This window comes from Labrus mixtus, chromosome 14, assembly GCF_963584025.1.
Source record: "Labrus mixtus chromosome 14, fLabMix1.1, whole genome shotgun sequence".
In the NCBI taxonomy this organism is placed as follows: Eukaryota; Metazoa; Chordata; class Actinopteri; order Labriformes; family Labridae; genus Labrus; species Labrus mixtus.
This window is the reverse complement of record NC_083625.1, coordinates 21793480-21812824: the sequence shown is the minus strand read 5'-3', so window position 1 is coordinate 21812824 and position 19345 is coordinate 21793480. Positions and strand designations below refer to the sequence as shown.

Sequence of the window (19345 nt, the reverse complement as noted above, 5' to 3'; positions counted from 1 at the left end):
GATCTCCTGTTGTGTGTGTGTGTGTGTGGGGGGGGGGGGGGGGGGATAAATATAGTTTATTAAAAACTTGGTTCAGAAACATAAACCACGCCTCAAACACAACCCATTTCTGTTTCAAACTTATTTAAGCACGCCTTACTCGCTCCAATTCCTCTGACACTGATTTTTAGATTCTGGTCCTGAATGCTCTGGATTTGTTTGGACCAGAGAAGGTAGACGGTTTTAAGCCCCCCCCCCGCTCCTCGGTTTGTCGGATATGAGAGCAGTTATCAGGTCAAACCAACAGGTGTTGCAGCGATGGAAGCGGGCAAGAGAAGTGGTTCAGATAGAAGTGATTGTACCCGACCTAAAAAGCCTCTGCATGTTTCTAATAAGCTCCACGAGCAGAAACGGGCTCAAACTAGGATCAATATTGGAGATGTTTTTGAAAAATGGAGAGAGGTTAGAACACAGAAAGGTTTACAGACCGATGCAGAGCTGGATAAACACTGAAGCTTCAGTGTCCACCACATGGTGACCTGTGTGAGCATCAACTCTAGAGAGGAGGGGGGGAGACAGCTCTCTACAATGTTTTGAATTTAGACTGCAGTACCCATTTTAAACACTAGGTGTTGTGCTGGAAATTTCTGTTAACAATGCAAAAGAAAGGATCATGAGTCAATCAATATCTTGGTTAGTTTAATTCTTCTTGCAAGTAGAAGGAACAAAGCTTCAGAGTGTCAATACAGTCTGAAGGAAAGCTCGAAGTAATCACATTGGCCCTCACTTATCAATCTGGTGTAGAAACCAGCGCAGATTGGGTGTAGAAATCATCGTACGACAGGGTCCACGTGGGACCTATGAAACGTGCGTATCTGGCTGATCACAGCGTACGCAAGACCGGGTGCTGCGGCTGGAAACGATTGTCATTTAAATACCACGCCCCTATTTATTCACGGCTCAGCTGTCCTCGCCCCCAGAGTTTACGGCATGGAGATACTTAATATGAAGAGACACGAGATATGACCTGAGTGACACCATAACAGAGAAAAGTAAAGAGGAATAACACTGTGTTATTTGGCAGTCTGAAATGTAGGATTAAAGAGCTTCAGAAGAAATGCGCCTGCATGGAAATCTCAACAGCGTTGGTGTGGATAACCAAACTCCAGCGGAGTTTTTAATAATTAATTAAACATCCATGTAACGTACATAATCTAGGCTATAATATAATCACAATTTTTTACTTTTAGTTTTAAAAAAACTGGTCAGATCATACAATCACTACAATATAGACTACTTTTGCGGGTCTTAAAAGAAGCAGCACCCGGACCGGAGGACACTAGCCGTGGCTTCTTTCATCAGTCAGCCTCAATATCAGGCACAAGTGGTACAGGCGAACCTGCATCTGTGTCGGATTACTTCGGCTGCACTAACGGACTCCGTGCTTGCCGTTAATGAGACTTTAAAAGAGATGAATGAAAACCTGAAACGTCCTGCAACAAATTAATAAAGTGTTTGACCAAACGCTGTGTAATGTGCACTTCTCATCCGATTAGCCTACTTTCCAAACATAAGAATTTAACACTTACATTAAAGAAGGTCCTGACTCCGTCTTAGAGCCTCCAGATTTCTTTATTCGTTATTATGTCACATGTAGTCTCTGGCCTATGTGCGTCTGCTGTGTGCAATTATGCATGTGGCACATCAGTGTATTTATTATTTTAATCTCTGGACATACCGATTAGTTATGATCTAATGTTAATGTTCTGAATTCTTAAATATTTCATATTTCAGAGGCTAAAAGTTGTATTTAGTATCTCTGAAAGTTTTTCTGTCCTTTTAAAGTAACTGTTTGTAGTTTTTCTGTTTTAATTTGTCTCAGTATTTTCTGCTGTGATATTCCTGTGCGCTGAACGCTTAACATGTATTTACTGAAAGCAGCCTCTCTAATCTTTAAAGTAAATCGATTAAACAAACATTAATTCATCAAATAAAACACACAACTAAAGAAATCACCTGACAGCTCGCGATGCTCCACATTTTTTTAAAAGAATTGTAGCCTACAGAGATCGTTAGAGGTGAAGCGTAATATAAAATACATTTTAGATATCTTATCTAACAGTAAATCTGAGGGCCAATATGCTTGGGTTTATATACACATGCTTCACAAAAAAACCTTCATGCCTATATAAGGATTGCAGATACAGGCGCAGTCAAATATCAAATAGATTTTGTCATACATTTCAATATACGTCGCACAACAGTAATGTCAAGGAAACTTCAAGTCTGAGTATCTTTGATATTTAGCTATTTGTGAGAAACCGTCATCCTTGGGTAAAGACAAAACACGAATATTATGTATTAACTTATTGTAGCATTTCTCAAGCGAGCTGTAAGTAAAATGTGTCCTCGACAGTAAACTGAATTTTTCCATTACAGTGTGTGAGCTACATATTCCTCCTTTAAGTCCTTAAATAAATTCCTAAAACCTCAAACATGAGAGCAGACTGAAGAACCTTTGGAGCTTCACATCACTCTGTGATCACGACAGTACATCTGAAGATAAGAAACATTTGAAAGAAATAAAAAATGTCTAAAAAATCACTTTAGAGGAAGGAACAGACAAGGATAAACACTGTGATGGAAGGAAATACTGAAGACAAGAGGACTTTGTCTGTGACACACACACACACACACACACACACACACACTGACCCTGGCTGTGTGGAGACGTCGCAGATGCACAAAGGACCGGTTATTCACAGCAGATTTTGTTTCTGCTTTTACCCCAAAATGAGACAATTTGAGCATTTTTTAATTTCTGTCTGTGTGATGATAAAATAAACGTTTTGAATAAACATCTGGAATCTTCTTCACTCCTTCAAACTACGGGAGTCACGATACCAGATTATAAAACTTAAAACTACCACTGCAACAAAAAATATCTCCCAGAGGCCCGATATCGGATCATTTCTTGTTTTTTAACTGCAGTAATATTTACAGTCCATGCTGCAGAGGAACTCGTGAACACCGTCTGAAGTGCACAAATTTGTTGGTAATGTTTTGACAAGAGGGTGGAGCTGGCAAAGCAACAAAAAGCTCCATATTTATTTCAGGTCCATTAAAGGCCCCTTCCTCCAAGGGGTCTGAGGTGTCTGTCCCACTTTTCCAACACTATTCGGCCCATTCACACCGTGCTCGACCACAACTCGACCACCATTCAGCCTCCATGTGTGTGACACACTGCAGGCAAGGAGGAACAGGGCTGTAAAATCCCACCTTCAAATTGAGCTCGCCACCGACTCAAATCGGTCAGAAAGCCCCTAGTTTTTCTTTTTCATCAGGTGAGAGGAAGGACGCCATCAAACACTGAAGCAAACTCCTGTACACTGTCTAAACTGCACAGAAAGAGTTTGTTTGTATAATTTAGAACATGTGCCACAGTTTTCCTGCAATCTGATAAACAAAAATAAATATTTAATCAATGCTGGCTGTCCAGGAATCTACTTTTGTTGCGGTAGCTTGAAACAGATTTTTAATAGAATCATATCAAAGTTTAAAGGTTTGTTCCATTTAGGATTTAGGGTGGTTTCACATCAGAGACCCGGATTCGCTTGACCCTGAAGTCCAGTTCAGTGTGAACACAGACGTACTGTAACGACGAGCAACAAAGAAACAGTGTTCAAAAGAAACAGTCTGATAACTCTGATGAACTCCCTCAACGACACAGGGCAGCTCATGCAGTGTAAGTGAAGCTGGATCGCCCTCTGGTGGACAAATTAAACACTACACCACATGATACATCCTCACGTCTTTATAACTTAAACACAGTTTTCTTTGTTTATCAGTATTCGCTGATCAGTATCACCTACACCTTCTGCCTTAAGGATTACAGTGAAACTATTACATGTGGTGTTAAAACAAAGTTTTAAAAAGTGATGACAAGGGTTTGAACACAATCTATGAAACATAAAGCTGCGCATGAAAGAGCGGACACACAATGACCAGATGACGTGCTTTAGATGAGAACATATCAATTCCCAGTACGGTTTCCAGAGCCCATTGTGTTTTTTATTTGTGTTTTTTTATATAATAGTCTTCAAATAAAAATTATCTGCATGTTAAAACAGAACAGAGAAAAACAGCAGGTTACAACAAATGAGAATCTGGCATTTAATGTGTCATAGGTGTAGGTAAGATGTTAAAGTAGAATGTTAGCAAGGGAAAACGTGTGCCTCCCCGTCGGGGAATTGAACCCCGGTCTCCCGCGTGACAGGCGGGGATACTCACCACTATACTAACGAGGACTGGCTGAAGCTGGCGTGGTGCAGTACCATTTTTGACCATAACACTGCTGTGTATGGACAAGTGGCGCTGTGGCAACACTTTTTTACTATTTTTACATTAAAAGAACAAGGCGCAAATAGTCATTTCATTGAAAGTTAAAGACCTCTAATGATGACACATATATAACATTTGCAAGGATTTATTCTAGGGATAAAAAAAAGTTGATGAAAAAGCCCCAGAGTAACATTACTGACTTTGCATGAAACGGAAAAAAGGAAAATTACAAACAGGAAACAGTTTTCTGTGTGCTGAAATACAAAGTTTGACACTATAAAATCGTAAAGATTACTTTAAAATCTACCAAAAAATGTGTTTCCGCCCGGTTTCGAACCGGGGACCTTTCGCGTGTGAGGCGAACGTGATAACCACTACACTACGGAAACGGTAGTGGTTTTACTGTCTTGAAGTTCGGTAAAGTGTTCCCTATAGGACGCAGGATGTTTATGTCTTTCCTTAGACTCTGCAGCTCATCTTGTAGACGTCCCAGATGCTCTGCCATGTCTTCATGTGCTGAATTCATGTCCTTATTAGTCGGGGTTGATGAGACAGGTAACTGTGAGTGTTGTGACTCCTGAAGGTTGTCACTTGGAGTAGCAAAAAAGTAGTAAAAAGTAAATCCACTACACAGACTCTTTGCTCTGTGAACTTCAGTTTCGCCTTGTAAACAGTATGACATGTGGAGCTTTTATTTTGAAGGCTTTGTAGCAGTTGACTCAGATCACAACAGGTCAAAGTTCAACATTTTAATCATGATGTGGATATTATTAATGCACCACTATCTCCAATTTGTAAACCAAGCTAACGAACTTCAGCTAACGAGCTTGACTTCACTCTTTTTAGACGAGCATTACTCCACAAAATATTTAGAAAGGCTATTTTACATTTTTGCTGCATCAAAGTTAGAAACTTTCCTGTTAAAGAGCCCATATTATGCCTTTTTGGGGTTCTTATATTTAATCTACGTACCTACTTTTGTACATTCACAATAGCTAAAGTCCGAAAAAAGTGTCTGTTTTCATGTACTGCTCCTCCTTGCTCCCTCTCCGCTCTGAGTCTGTCAGCTGCACTCTGTTGAGCCCACACTGTTAGACCCCACGTGGGCCAAGTCTGCTCTGATTGGTCTGCCGATCCGCTCTGTCGTTATTGGTCAGTTGCTCAGCACGCGTCTCAGAAATTTCAACAAGAGCTGCTGGGCTTGCCAAAACGAGGCAATGGACTCATTTAAAAATATGTAAACAGAGAAGGGGTTTGAAACTGGCATACGCCACTTCCCACGCAAAGTTGTGATCTATAGAAATTAACCTGACGGTGAAATGTTCACACCAGTAAGAAAATGCTGACCCGTGCACGTACAGTTAGGAGGCGAGGTGGTGAAATGAAGATGGACTTTGGAGCGTCTCAGACATTAAACTTTACTGACCACTCCACGCCATCATAACCATCATAACCAGCAGGTTTGTACACATAGCTTTAATAGAAACATTTATAACAGTTATAAAAACTGGTCGGCCACATCAATGTAGTCTCACGTTCATTTAACCTTTATTTAAATGTTACAAGCAGAGGCGATCGGTCTGCTCGGCTTTCGACCTTTACTGTCTGAACTTACAGTAAAGGAGGCGACTCTGAATATTTACTGTTCCTCACTTAAGTCTCTTCTGGACGTTTTTGAGACGACAAATTGATGTTGGAGATGATTACAGTCTTAAAGTCAAATTAAAAATGTGTCCTGCTGTTTTCAGGGTTTAGGAGGTCCACAGGCTGGACGGAGGACGCCGGTATTTCATGTCTCGTGCCCCGCAGCGACATGGACCACAGCAGACGCATCATTCAGAGCCAGCACTGACATGTGATGACTTTTATATTTTACAAAATAACTCGACCAAGAACTTCTTACAGTCGAGACCTCCTCCGGTTTTCGTACAAGACAGTCCAAACTGTATTAGTAGGTACACTGCTGTACATCACAGGAGAACTACAAGATCACAGGAGAACTACAAGATCACAGGAGAACTACAAGATCTCAGGAGAACTACAAGATCACAGGAGAACTACAAGATCACAGGAGAACTACAAGGAGACCTACAAGATCTCAGGAGAACTATAAGATCACAGGAGAACTACAAGGAGAACTACAAGATCTCAGGAGAACTACAAGATCACAGGAGAACTACAAGATCACTGCTGTAAAATTGTTTTGTTTTTTTGCCAGTCATGTGTATGTGACTTCCTGTGCTTCTGCAGCCTGCCTCTAGTGGACACTCGACGAGCTGCAGGATTTTGCACTTCCGCATCGGCTTCATTTTTCAACACCGGAGGTTGCTGCTTGTTTTAAACACGTTTTTCGGCACACTAACCTTTAGTGAACCAGGCCCTTTACAAAGTCCTGCACGTTTAGTTTGAAAGTTAGACGTCAAAACCGGATGTGTGTTGACCATTTTTTAGTAATAATGGACAATTTACTTTTCAGTGACAGATATTTAAACAAAGAAAACATGAGGAGAGCTGCAGGTAAAGGATTATGTTTATTATTTATCAGTGGTTACACTTGTGCACCAGTTTCCGTAGTGTAGTGGTTATCACGTTCGCCTAACACGCGAAAGGTCCCCGGTTCGAGACCGGGCGGAAACATGTTTTTATTTATTTTTTTATATTAAAATTGTTTTAAAAGTCATTTTGATTTTAATCATTTATATAAACGAACACAACTCACACACCACGCCTTTAATATATTCCAGCAGTTACGTTTTTGTCCCTTCACAGCACCCTTCCTCCATTTCTCTCAGACAAACTCGCTGCTTATTTCCAAGAGTTTGAAAACATGTTTCGAACCGAGGAGCTTTCGCGTGTCTGTGCTGTGGTCAAAATATAACATGAATCAAGCACCAGAGAAGGTTTGTGACCCTGTATAAACCAGCTCTCTCAGAACGCTCCGTTTTGGTGTGCGTTTTCCCCTGTAACGAGAATAAAAATGGCGGACCTGCGCAAAAGCTTTGTTCTAGGCTGGGGGTGGAGTCCATGAGTGGAGATATCAGGGGAGGGGGAGGGATCCCACCAGAATCCCACTGTGACATCACAAGGAGAGCACATTTAAAACGAGGCATTTTTCTCTGTGTTGTAAGACTTATGCAGACCACAAACAAAGGACTGGATGGGTTTATTTCACATTTTGTGGGTCAGTAGACACTCAGGTTACCCAAATATATGTTCACAAACACTGTAGAAGTGGATTCTTCAGAATATGTCCCCTTTAACTTTAACGAAAAGGGGCAGGAGGAAGAAAAACATATCAACCTGCCCTTTGTACAAGGAAAAGTAAATAAATAGGTAAAAATGTATATAATTTATCTATTTTTTTTTTCTCAATACAGTAATGTACTGTGGCCATATTAAACACCTCGTGTGAGTACAATCCACCACACGCTTAACAGAGGAAAGAGAAACTCATCTTTCAGATCAACTTTAAGAGTTGTCCGATTCAATCCAATCATCTTGAACATTTTCTGTCTCATGCTGAGCGAAGATGTTCTTCACATTAAAGGTTTTGAGTTGTCGAGTGTTTTGGCTCTCTCTTCCGGTGTGTGTCAGGGCCTTAAACACACAGATTGTGGATCAGTCTGACCACGTGATCCTGTGATCATTTTAATAAACGGCTGTTTCACCGGGGGAAATGAACGTTATCAGGCTCTTTACGGCGGGAAAAATTAAATAATTAAAGAGTTCATCACTTAATTTACGTCCGTTTCACTACACCTGACACACAAATATTACACTTTGTATCCCATTAAAACTACGAGTCATGAGGGATCAGGGTGCAGTACTAGTTTTAACCACAACATATGAGTCTAGGGCCGAGTGGCGCTGTTGCACTGTTTATGATCTCCCTGTAACACTGATAAAGACAAAAACAACTGTAACGTGTCTGTTTTCTTAAATACACACATTTAAATAATCACAATAACATCAGTTACTGTTTTAGTTGAATAGAAAGCTAATAAGAATAAATAAAGAATAATTAAATAATATAACATAATAAAACTTTGCCATGCCAAGAATCCCCATACAGCATGAGCCCCTGACAGAGATCACTATACAGCATGAGCCCCTGACAGAGATCACTATACAGCATGAGCCCCTGACAGAGATCCCCATACAGCATGAGCCCCTGACAGAGATCACTATACAGCATGAGCCCCTTATAGAGATCACTATACAGCATGAGCCCCTGACAGGGACCCCCATACAGCATGAGCCCCTGACAGAGATCCCCATACAGCATGAGCCCCTGACAGAGATCACTATACAGCATGAGCCCCTGACAGAGATCCCCATACAGCATGAGCCCCTGACAGAGATCACTATACAGCATGAGCCCCTGACAGAGATCACTATCCAGCATGAGCCCCTGACAGGGACCCCCATACAGCATGAGCCCCTGACAGAGATCACTATACAGCATGAGCCCCTGACAGAGATCACTATACAGCATGAGCCCCTGACAGAGATCACTATACAGCATGAGCCCCTGACAGAGATCCCCATACAGCATGAGCCACTGACAGAGATCCCCATACAGCATGAGCCACTGACAGAGATCACTATACAGCATGAGCCCCTGACAGAGATCACTATACAGCATGAGCCCCTGACAGAGATCACTATACAGCATGAGCCCCTGACAGGGACCCCCATACAGCATGAACCTCTGACTTACTACTTGTAGGCCTACATGAAGCTTCACCGCAGCTCTGCCTGCGAATCAGAATTTAATAAGCTGAAACACGGCCGAATATTTAGTTCTGCTTGTGATCGTACTGAGAACGGCCGGTGGTGAATAATAAGCCAACGGGCTGATCATTTAGTTGGATAAAGCTACAGTTTGCAAACTGAAAGCTGCTAAAACAATCATATAGTTAGTACGTTCAGTATACGAATCACTGACTGACTGAGCGGGAGAGAGAAACTCAGAGCTCCCGTTCAGTACATTCAGTGAACGACTGACTGATGCCTTGGGAGAGAGAGACTCAGGACTCCTGCAGTACTACAGTTCAGTGAACGTGCAAGACTGTGAGTCACCAATCCCAGTCACACACACATAGGCTACTGAAACAGTCATCTGAGTGAAATTAAGTTGGATAAATACGCCGTTTGCAAACCGACAGCAGCTATTAAAAGCACATACATTTTCGCGACACCTAAATAAAATATTTGCTACTTCCTCAATTTTCGAGACATGAGAGGGAGATGGAGGTGCGGGCTTGAGCAACTCTTGCGGTCTAGAGAGAGAGACACGAGACGGGAGAGAGGAGAGCGCAACTGAAGTTGAGGAATGAACGACTCTTTTCAGTAAGTGATTCAGTTCAGTTCGTTCACCCAGATGATTTGTTCTTTTTGAACGAATCGTTCACGAACGACACATCACTACTGCTTTATGAGAAAAAGTTTAAAGTTAGTGATGAGAGCAAAGTCTGCTTTAAAATAAAAGATTATCAAACACTGACAGAGTTTGACCACCAGAGGGAGCCGTTGTTCTCCTCATCTCAGGCTGCAGGTAATCTGTTACACACGCACACACTCCAGTCTAACCTGCCATCCCTGAACGACTAGTTGTTACATCACACACACACACACACACACACACACACACACACACACACACACACACACACACACACACACACACACACACACACACACACACACACACACACACACACACACACACACACACACACACACACACACACACACACACACTCTGGGCGTCCCGCCAGTTAAGGGCCCGGCACTAGGAGCAGGAAGTTCCTTGTTTGGGCGTCAGGATGTCCGCTGCAGCGACAGGAAACACCATATTTGGCTAAAGTTGAAATATGCTTTCCTTCAGGGAGCCAAGTCTGATCCTATTGGCTGTTTAATACACATACACACACACACACTGGATTTACTGCTGAAAAAAATACCAGTGTGTACTGTGTATACGCTGACTTAACTGAACTTAACTTCTCCTCCTTTTTTCTTCCTCTTCAGTCAGTCGGCGTGCATGCTGTGCTCCCTTTGGTTGTTGCTGTAATCTTGTTTTTATTGATCAGCTGTTTGTCAACATGTCTGCACCTGACGACCTTTTATCAGATCCTTTATGATTGACGTGATTTTTTATATCTGAACTAACGTCTTATTTTTCTTTGGACTCTAAATAACTTAAAGTTCAAAAAGTGTCTGAATGTGTCCTGTACAGATCTTCATCCTGCAGCAGGTAAATGGACTTGAGCTTGTATGGCTCTTTTCTAGTCTTCTGACTACTCAAAGCACTTTTACACTGCAGGTCACACCTACACATTTACACACGGATGGTAGAGGCTGCTGCGTAAAGAGTCCATTAGCAGTCACTAATACCATTCATACACATTTACACACTGCTGACAAAGCAGCAGGAGCAACTTGGGGTTGCCCACAGACACATCAGACATGTGGCTGTAGGAGCTGGCGATTGAACCGCCAACCTTCTGGCTGTACCAACTGTCCCACAGCCGCCCCAGACTGTATTGTGGGACTGTTAACCTGCTGCAGGATGAAGATCTGTGCTGGAGACTCAGAGAGATAAAAAGGTGTGTCAGTGTAAATCTCATGAATCCAGTTTGAGTTTGAAATAAAAGCTCGATCAGGATGTCGACTTTTTATTCTTTAAGCTTTAAAGAAACAAACGTTCAGTGGAAGTCAAACACTGAGCTGCATGTAAACATACAAACATCTGAAACCTACGCAGTAGGTAGAATACTGTACACATTCATGAGTGAACATTATACTACTTGTACACGCTGTGTTTACAAAAGTTATTTACACAAGTTATTTACACTCGTTCATAAATGAAACCAGGCCGGCTTGAATCAGCAGGTTGAGGTTTGGTCCTGAGAGTCTTTCTCACATTGTTAGAGGAACTACGGCGGCTGAGGAGGCTCAAACAAGCCAATCAACACAAGCTGCTCCTCACCTCTGTTGACCTTTGACCTGAAGTTTGTGTTCAGTGAGTTTAGTCAGGGGTCAAAGGTCACAGGTGACTTCCTGTCCGTCAGCAGGTGTTGGGGCTGTGAGGGAGGAGCTCAGACTGAGGGGAGGAGGGGTGGGTCAGCGGGGGAGGAGGAGCTATGAGCGGGGGAGGAGTATGAGGAGCACGGGGAGTTGTAGGGGAGGGGGGCAGAGGGGGAGCAGGTCTTGCGCTCTCGTTGTCTCTGGTGGATCTTGGCGTGTCTTTTGCGTTCGTCGCTGCGAGCAAACTTGCGTCCGCACTCCCCACATGAGAACGGCTTCTCGCCCGTGTGAGTGCGGATGTGCGTGGTCAGATGGTCGCTGCGACTAAAGCTGCGCATGCAGATGCGACACTGGAACGGTTTCTGACCAGTGTGCACGCGCACGTGTCGGGTCAGCTCGTCGGAGCGGGAGAAGCGACGGTCACAGCCGTCAGCCGGGCAGGCGTATGGACGCTCATGTGGCGGAGTCTTGCACTGCCGGCCTGCAGGTGACTTCCTGCTCCTGCTGGTCTTAGCGATCTGGTCCTGTGGGGTGTGGTTTTGGGTCTGGATCTGGGAGGAGAAGGCCTTTATGGTGGAGAGTGGCGTGAGGGGGGGCGGGTTCTGTATCAGGACAGGTTTCTGGTCAACAGCTAGCTCGCTGTCCTGCAGCGCCTGAGGCAGAAGGTAATCCGGGAGCATTGGTACCACCACAGGCGAGGGAAGGCCGAGCCTGGAGGAGGAGGAGTGGTAGGCGGGAGGGGGGCCCTGTGGCTGGAAAGATGGGAGGGCCGTCTGGGAGTCAGCAGGAGGGAGGTGGGAGGAACCGGCAGCGGTGGTGTAGGTCGGTGTTGAAGAGATGATAGAGGTGACATCACTGCCGCAGCTGAAGCTCTGCTGGGACAGTGACGATGATGATGAAGATGAAGAGAGGCAGCAGGCTGCAGCAGGAGGAGATGCCATGCTGACCAATCCTGTGACCAGGCTGAGGAGAGGCTCCGTCCACAGGCCGCCGCAGGAGGTCGAAGGCTCGAAGGAGAAGCGCCCGCTGTAGGCCAGATGGGGGAGGCGGGGGGTGAGAGGGGGGAGAGACTGCAGGTCGGACAGGTCCGATAGAGAGTCTGAGGGAGAGAGGGAGAGAGAGAGACAGGTGAGTGACAGGTAACAGCTGACTGAAGTTTGCTGTGATCTGATTGGCTGTAAGGAGTCAGCTGACTGACCTCTCATGTTATTAACAGAGCAACATGTGTAAACTAAAAACATCTCATTAAGATTAACGGTTTGACTGAATGACTTTAAATATTCATCAAATGTCTAAAAACTGATCCAACTTATTTCATTATTAAAGTTTATTTCTCCATATTTACATTTTTCTAACTGCAGGTGAAACTTTTAAAGGTGTTTACATTTATACTTATATATAACCCCACTCCTCGCGCTTCTCACCTGCGTACTCCCCGGGATCCCCGGTCAGCAGCCCGGCTCCCTCTGCAGCGGAGGCGGCCAGCAGCGAGCCTCCCGCCGCGGCGTTCTGCAGCAGCATGCGCAGCTCCTCCAGCTTGGAGAAACCGTCCAGCGGGGAGAGGGGCTGCGGGAGACCGGCCAGAGGGTCCGAGATCTGCAGAGCGGACAGGAACAGCTCCGCTTTGGTCGCTGCCATCTCCCTGCAAGAGGAGGAGGACGAGGAAGCCGGTGAGCTGAGCCGCTTCGGGAGCTCGTGAGCACCGCTCTGATCCTGCGCCGGGAGCGGGTTGTGCTTCGCCGCTGGAGAGGCACTCCGGCCGGGCTGAAGCTGCTGCTGAGGCAGCTGGTGCTCCAAGGCTGGAGGGTCCGCGGGTCCGGGTCCTGGTACGGGTCCCGGGTTTGGAGGATTCAGTAAGTTTGTGATGATGTCATCACAGAAAAGTAAACATAAACATTTGTTTCCGGTCAGTGTTTTGAGAGCTCGCGCTGACACCTTGAACTTCAGTCTTGTCAGGATCCTTCAATGAGGATTCCCGGCTTTATAAAGACTCCTGCGTGACGTAGATTTCCATTTATGGCAGGGAGGAAGCCCATATTTGGGGGGTAAGCGCGTAGCTCCGGTTGATTCGGTTCTCCGGTGCAACTCACTCCCTTTGTTACTCTGAATCTGGACCCTAAAGGATCCGATAGAGTTCAGTTCTCGGTCCGGCTCGGTGCTCACTGCTGTCGGCCGGACCGGAGCCGTTAACGGCGCTCAGCCAAGCGCCATGGCCGGAAGCCCCCGCGACACGTCACGGCGCAGAGCTGTTTTTTTGGCCTCTACGTCACATGGAGCGCTTCCAGCCGCGTCATCACTTCCTCAGACCTTATATGGGTGTCTTCCTGTCGGACGGATCTGAGAGCTGCAGGTTGAACATTCACAGTGTCTGAAGTCAAAGTAGGACTCAGCTTTTTCAGGCGGGAAGTCATTCAGTACTGTATATGACTTAAACCTGCACATGTCCTGTTTCAGAGATCTCACAGAGAGCAGCTCACTGACACCATGACTGAATAGAAAACACAACAAGAAGTCAAGGACAGTACAGAATCACAGTCAACAGTCTAAACTAAGAGTTAGTGCTGCTGCTTTTAAAAGCACTCAGTTTTATTTAATCTGCTGGTTTCTTAGCCTCTCAGTGAACAAAGCAAACAGTCAGAACAGTGTCGTTCAAATCTCTTCTGAGATTATCAACATTAAACGGTGAGATTTGAACTCTTCTTAAAGGTGCAGAGGGACTCTGCAGATCGAATGGAGTTTGGAAGTTCGTTCCACCACCGGGGGGCGACAGAGGAGAAGAGTCTAGTCAGAGACTTAGGACCCTGTTGTGAAGGTTGGATCAGACGCCTTTCATTGGCAGAGCGTAGTGGGCGGGAGGGAGTGTAGACCTGGATGAGAGCGTTAAAGTAAAGAGGAGCCGTTTTTGTCGCTGTTTTGTAAGCGAGCAGCAGAGTTTTAAATTTGATGCGAGCAGTAACTGGGAGCCAGTGTAAGGAGATGAACAGCGGAGTGACATGTGCTCTTTTAGGAAGGTTGAAGACCAGTCGTGCTGCTGCATTTTGTATCATCTGCAGAGGTTTGATAGTGCATGTAGGAAGACCTGCCAGTAGAGAGTTGCAATAATTGATGCGTGATCTCCTAACATTTCCGTGCTGAGCGTCATGTGTGAACACAACCAGCTGAATGTTTCTCTCTTCACCCGGAGTTTCTCCTCCAGCCTCCTCGTATTTATTCTGTAGAAAGTCAGAGTGAGCTGATGTGAGAACACAGCAGGATATAATCAGGAGAATTCACCTGGAGCGAGTGGGAGGGGGTGGTGACGTTTATTCTCTGTGATCGCTGCACGACCATAGACTGTCTGCACGCCACCTCTACCATCTCTGTGCTCTAATGAACCTGCTGCATTATGTTTCCTGTTCTCCAGTATGTTCTTCTCCACTCTTTAGTTCAGATTGTGGTTCAGTTCAACTATTGATAGAAAGACAAATATTCTCATTATAGCGTTGTATAGAGGACTCTACTCTTTTTTTAATGTCAAGTCTTTCCTCAGGAGGACCCCCCCCCCCCCCCCCAACCCCCTCCTGACTGACAGGGTTAGTCTCTGCTGTGAGGTTCATGTGTGAACAACCAGATCAGGAGAATATCCGGAGCAGTCCTCCTAAAATGATATTTTGAGGAGCGCCTGCGTGAAAACGGCTCTTTGTTAGCAGCAGATCCTCAGGAGGGCTGCAGGTATATCTGAGCTTCTTCTGGTCATGTGCTCTGAAGTCAGTTTTCTCTGTTGCCATGACGCCGTCATTATGACCACCATCATTCAACACATTCAACAGACGATAATCATTTGACTTATAAAAAATAAGATAAAATAACAGCTCGAAGTGCGGCCTCGCAATAATACAAAACTTCCAGTCAAAGACCCGTGTCCCTGTGAGATGATGTCATTATTAGAACTTAACTCTGACATCACTTTGAAAACACTTGAGTATTTTCACTGTAACCTCTTTACAGTGACATCATGAAACCTTCAGGCTCTTACCCTTACTGTTTCATTTCTAAATAGATCAGATGGAATAGAAGATGATTACTCGTGTGTATTTTCATCACAACATTTTGCATATAAAAAACACAATAAATATAAATATCCCAGTTAAAGCATGTCAAATGATTCAATTAAAGCCTGTAAAGGGTTAATGACATGTCGACTCAGTCCAGTAAATATCTCCTCTGAAGTTTCAGTAAGAACTTTAAGGTTTACTGCCATTTCTGATATCCTGTGTGGCAGCCATCTGCCCCCTGGTGGATGATCTGTGCACTGCTTATGTCTGGTTAAAGATGATATAGAGGTCTCAAAATGTGCAAAAAATAAACATTCAAATATTTTAGATATCCATGTTTACCGTTTTAAGGAGTGCATTTGTTGACCTTAATCAATGAATACACTGAGCTCTAAAAAGATAGCCTATTTATGATCATTAAACGAGAAAAAAACTTCTTCAACAAACTGCAAACCCAGAAACTCTTGAGACGTTCACGGAGCCCGTGAAATCAGACCTCAAAACTCCTGTAAACCTGTCTGGGAGTTTAAACTCTCCAAATAAAACCCTTTCTTAAAACTATCTGACATGTTTCTCTCAGAGGATCGATCCGGAGACTCAAACAGATAGCGGACGAACTTAACTGAATATTTGGGTCTTAATATTGCAAACCATGCGGAGATTCAGACGTCCCCGACGTGCCGGTGAATGTTTAAAGATGATTGATATTAGCGGTGTTGTTCCGGATCAGGGCAACATCGGGTTGGAAAAGGAGTGGCTGGAGGATGCGGGCATCGATCCCGCTACCTCTCGCATGCTAAGCGAGCGCTCTACCATTTGAGCTAATCCCCCGATGACAACTCCTCTTCACCGCTGTCACTATTTCTAGTCAGCACATTCAGAGGAGTCACGATGATTACTGGAAATAGTTAGTCGACCTGTTTCCTGTCTTTACAGCGGACGACGTCTGATTGGGTGAACAAGGACCAGAACTGATGTGATTGGCCGGAATCTAAAGGGCGGGAGGTGCGAGATGATTCACTGTAAAATCAAAAATAGAAACGCTCTCGGTGAGTCGATTAGAAACAGCTGTTTAACTTTAATCGGTTAAAACTGTAAAACTGGAGGCTGACACTTCACTGTGACTCGCTACTGACTTCATTTATCATCAGTCTGACACATTAAAGGTGTAATATGTCGAATTTTTACACTAAAAAGTCTTAATTAATTAAAAATGGACTAAACATTATATATTTGTTGTTGAGTACTTACATTACCTCAAATGTTTCCAACACATATCAAAGCCAGAGAAATCCTTCAATTTATAGTTGTAACCATGCACTGTTAATATGAATGTTTGAAGCCTGAGGGGCGTCACCCGTCTGTTCCTGCAGGGGGCGCTGGAGTCCCATCGATGGCGGTCTCCATGCTGGCAATGCTGTCTCAGTCTAACTTTCAGTCAACCTAACGACAGGCTGAGATCTGGAGCTGAGGCTGGTTTTAAACCTCCTGACAAACCGTTACACCATGCCCGCCTGTCAATCAGGTCAGCTACACGTCTTATTGTGAATAACTCTTACCCTTCATCAAATCAAAACTGATGAGTCATCAAAACATTCACCCCCCCGTACAGTGTGTGTCGATCGAGACTTTTTACATGTAGGGCCTATAAATCGTTTTCTATCGCCCATTAATAAGCGAACGGTTAACTGATGTGAAAAAGTACACTGCTCTCAGCCAGAGACTGTCGTTTGTAGGATGGAGAATGAATACAGACACACAGACTCCTTCACAGACTTTCACGTGTATGACCACTTACCTCCTCTGTAAACATTATGCCGGTAAATATCCAGTATTTCACGGCCGATGATGATGCTCGTTTGTGTACGTATGAGCACGTATGACGAGCACGCGAGGGAGAGCGAGCAACAGGTTACTGGTGCAGTTCGCCTAACGGCCTGCAGTGTCACTACAAACACAGTATTTTTGAAAGTTACATATAGCCCCTTTAACATTATTTTGAAACAAAGGTCCTCGAAAGACGAACATCTGCCGGAGTATCACCGGATAATTCAACACCAGATAACCAACGTCTCCTTAAAGGTAACCTAGCGTTTATTCAAAGAGAAACTTCTCACACGTCACACATTTTACGATCCAGTCATGTCGAGGACGTGGAATACAAAGATGTGTAAGAATGTTTTTGTGTATTAAGGACGGACGCCTTCTGCCCGCCAACCCCAAGGACACAAAACACGATGCTCCCACGTATCCGTGACGTCTCCTCCAAATTCATCCGTAAGCTGTTTCTGATCCCAATCATGACAGTAAGAGGAGCAGCTGATATCATAACATCTTTCAGATTGCTGGAGAGGAAAGTGTCAAAAATAAAATATGACATCATCAAACTTTTAATGACCGGAGAGCGAACAGGTCTGATAGAGGAAAGACAACTTACATTAAGTTTATTACTTAAGTAAAGAAATAAAATCACTCTTTGTGTGTGTGTGTGTGTGTGTGTGTGTGTGTGTGCGTGTGTGTGTGCGTGCGTGCGTGTGTGTGTGCGTGTGCGTGTGTGTGTTTGTGTTCACCTGCTTTATAAAGACCATGACAGAGCGTGCAGCAGAAATAGGACAAAGCTGAGACATGTCGGCATGTGGCAGCCGGCTGCAGGAATACCAACCGGGCTGCTTTTAGACTGTGAGCACACACACACAAACACACACACACACACACACACACACACACACACACACACACACACACACAGGAATGCTGCTGGAAGTTTCCGGCTGGCTTGTGTGGGTATATAAGCAGCTGACAGACGCTCATCAGACAAACAGACCCCAGACTGAAGCTGCTGATTTTAAAGCTAAACCTCTTCCACCGCCACCATCAGGATGTTGTGTCCCCGAGTCTTCCAGCCCTCCCCGATGGCCATGACGCCCTTCCTGGACCTGCACTGGCCGGTCCGCAGCCTGTGGCCCGAGACCCGGCCACTGTTCTTCCAGCTGGAGCAGGAGATGATCCGTCAAATGCAGGAGATGAGGCAGAGCATGGAGTACATGGAGCGTCTGCACCAGAAGATCTTTGAGGAGATTGACTCCTCCTCCTCCTCCTCTGCAGGGTTTTTTAAGCCCATCGCCTTCCAGGAGCTGGGGAGGGATGGGGGCAACTTTGCCCTCAGTCTGGACACGCAGGAGTTCTCCCCAGAGGAGCTGTCAGTCAAACAGGTGGGCAGGAAGCTGAGGGTGAGCGGACGCACAGAGAAGAAGAAGGAGGACAAGAAGGGCTCATACTCGTACAGGTGTCAGGAGTTCAGGCAGGAGTTCGACCTGCCCGACGGCGTCGACCCGGAGGCTGTCACCTGCTCGCTGGTGGGGGGACGTCTGCAGATTCTGGGACTGCAGGAAAAACCAGTGCATGATGGGAAGGAGAGGGTCATCCCAATCAACATCACGTCGACCCCCGCAATCACTTCGTCCAGCAGCGTGGCTGAGGAGAGCAGCACCTCCTCCTCCTCCGCAGAGAGCTGTCTGGCTAAAAACTGAAACCATACAGAGTGAACCATCGTTTCTTTTCCCCCATCTTTGTAGTTTCAGTGTGTGTTTCTAAATGTGAAGGACGGAGGGGACATGAAGCTTGTATTATTAACTGGCACTTTAATTTTAACTCTTTAATAAGGTCACCTGTGATATTTGACGAGTCATAATGAAGTTAGATTTGTTTCAGACTTCCTGTTTGTCATGTTTAAAGAGACAGGACGATTAAAAATGATCAATCTCCTTGACAGAAGTGTAAATATTCCACACTGTGTTGAAATGATAATTATCAAACAGAGTGAACCATCTCATGTATATTCTTATCTTTGTAGCTCCAGTGTCGTGTATCTGATCAGCCGGGGAACAGGACGCTGATATTCTTAACTCGCACTTTGATTTAAAAAATGAATCTTTTTAATAAACTCGTGTGAAGTTTCA

General features: G+C 44.8%; 2 protein-coding genes and 4 non-coding genes across 6 annotated transcripts; 2 read left to right on the top strand and 4 right to left on the bottom strand.

The window, feature by feature from the left end:
• Window positions 1-4214: 4214 nt before the first annotated feature.
• trnad-guc (transfer RNA aspartic acid (anticodon GUC)) lies at window positions 4215-4286 on the bottom strand. The gene has a single exon. It is a non-coding gene; the product is annotated as a tRNA-Asp (tRNA).
• A 350-nt stretch (window positions 4287-4636) lies between these two features.
• On the bottom strand, window positions 4637-4709 carry trnav-cac (transfer RNA valine (anticodon CAC)). The gene has a single exon. It is a non-coding gene; the product is annotated as a tRNA-Val (tRNA).
• A 2175-nt stretch (window positions 4710-6884) lies between these two features.
• trnav-aac (transfer RNA valine (anticodon AAC)) lies at window positions 6885-6957 on the top strand. The gene has a single exon. It is a non-coding gene; the product is annotated as a tRNA-Val (tRNA).
• Window positions 6958-10987: 4030 nt separating this feature from the next.
• LOC132988410 (early growth response protein 1-like) lies at window positions 10988-13571 on the bottom strand. The gene is made up of 2 exons (XM_061055796.1): window positions 12777-13571; window positions 10988-12451 (listed from the first exon to the last, which is right to left on the bottom strand). The coding sequence occupies exons 1-2, from the start codon at window positions 12988-12990 to the stop codon at window positions 11424-11426; spliced, it is 1242 nt and encodes a 413-aa protein (XP_060911779.1). The 5' UTR covers window positions 12991-13571; the 3' UTR covers window positions 10988-11423.
• A 2573-nt stretch (window positions 13572-16144) lies between these two features.
• Window positions 16145-16217, bottom strand: trnaa-agc (transfer RNA alanine (anticodon AGC)). The gene has a single exon. It is a non-coding gene; the product is annotated as a tRNA-Ala (tRNA).
• A 1972-nt stretch (window positions 16218-18189) lies between these two features.
• Window positions 18190-19345, top strand: LOC132988409 (heat shock protein beta-11-like). Its single transcript, XM_061055794.1, has one exon. It carries the CDS (start codon window positions 18266-18268, stop codon window positions 18914-18916), a length of 651 nt encoding a protein of 216 aa, XP_060911777.1. The 5' UTR covers window positions 18190-18265; the 3' UTR covers window positions 18917-19345.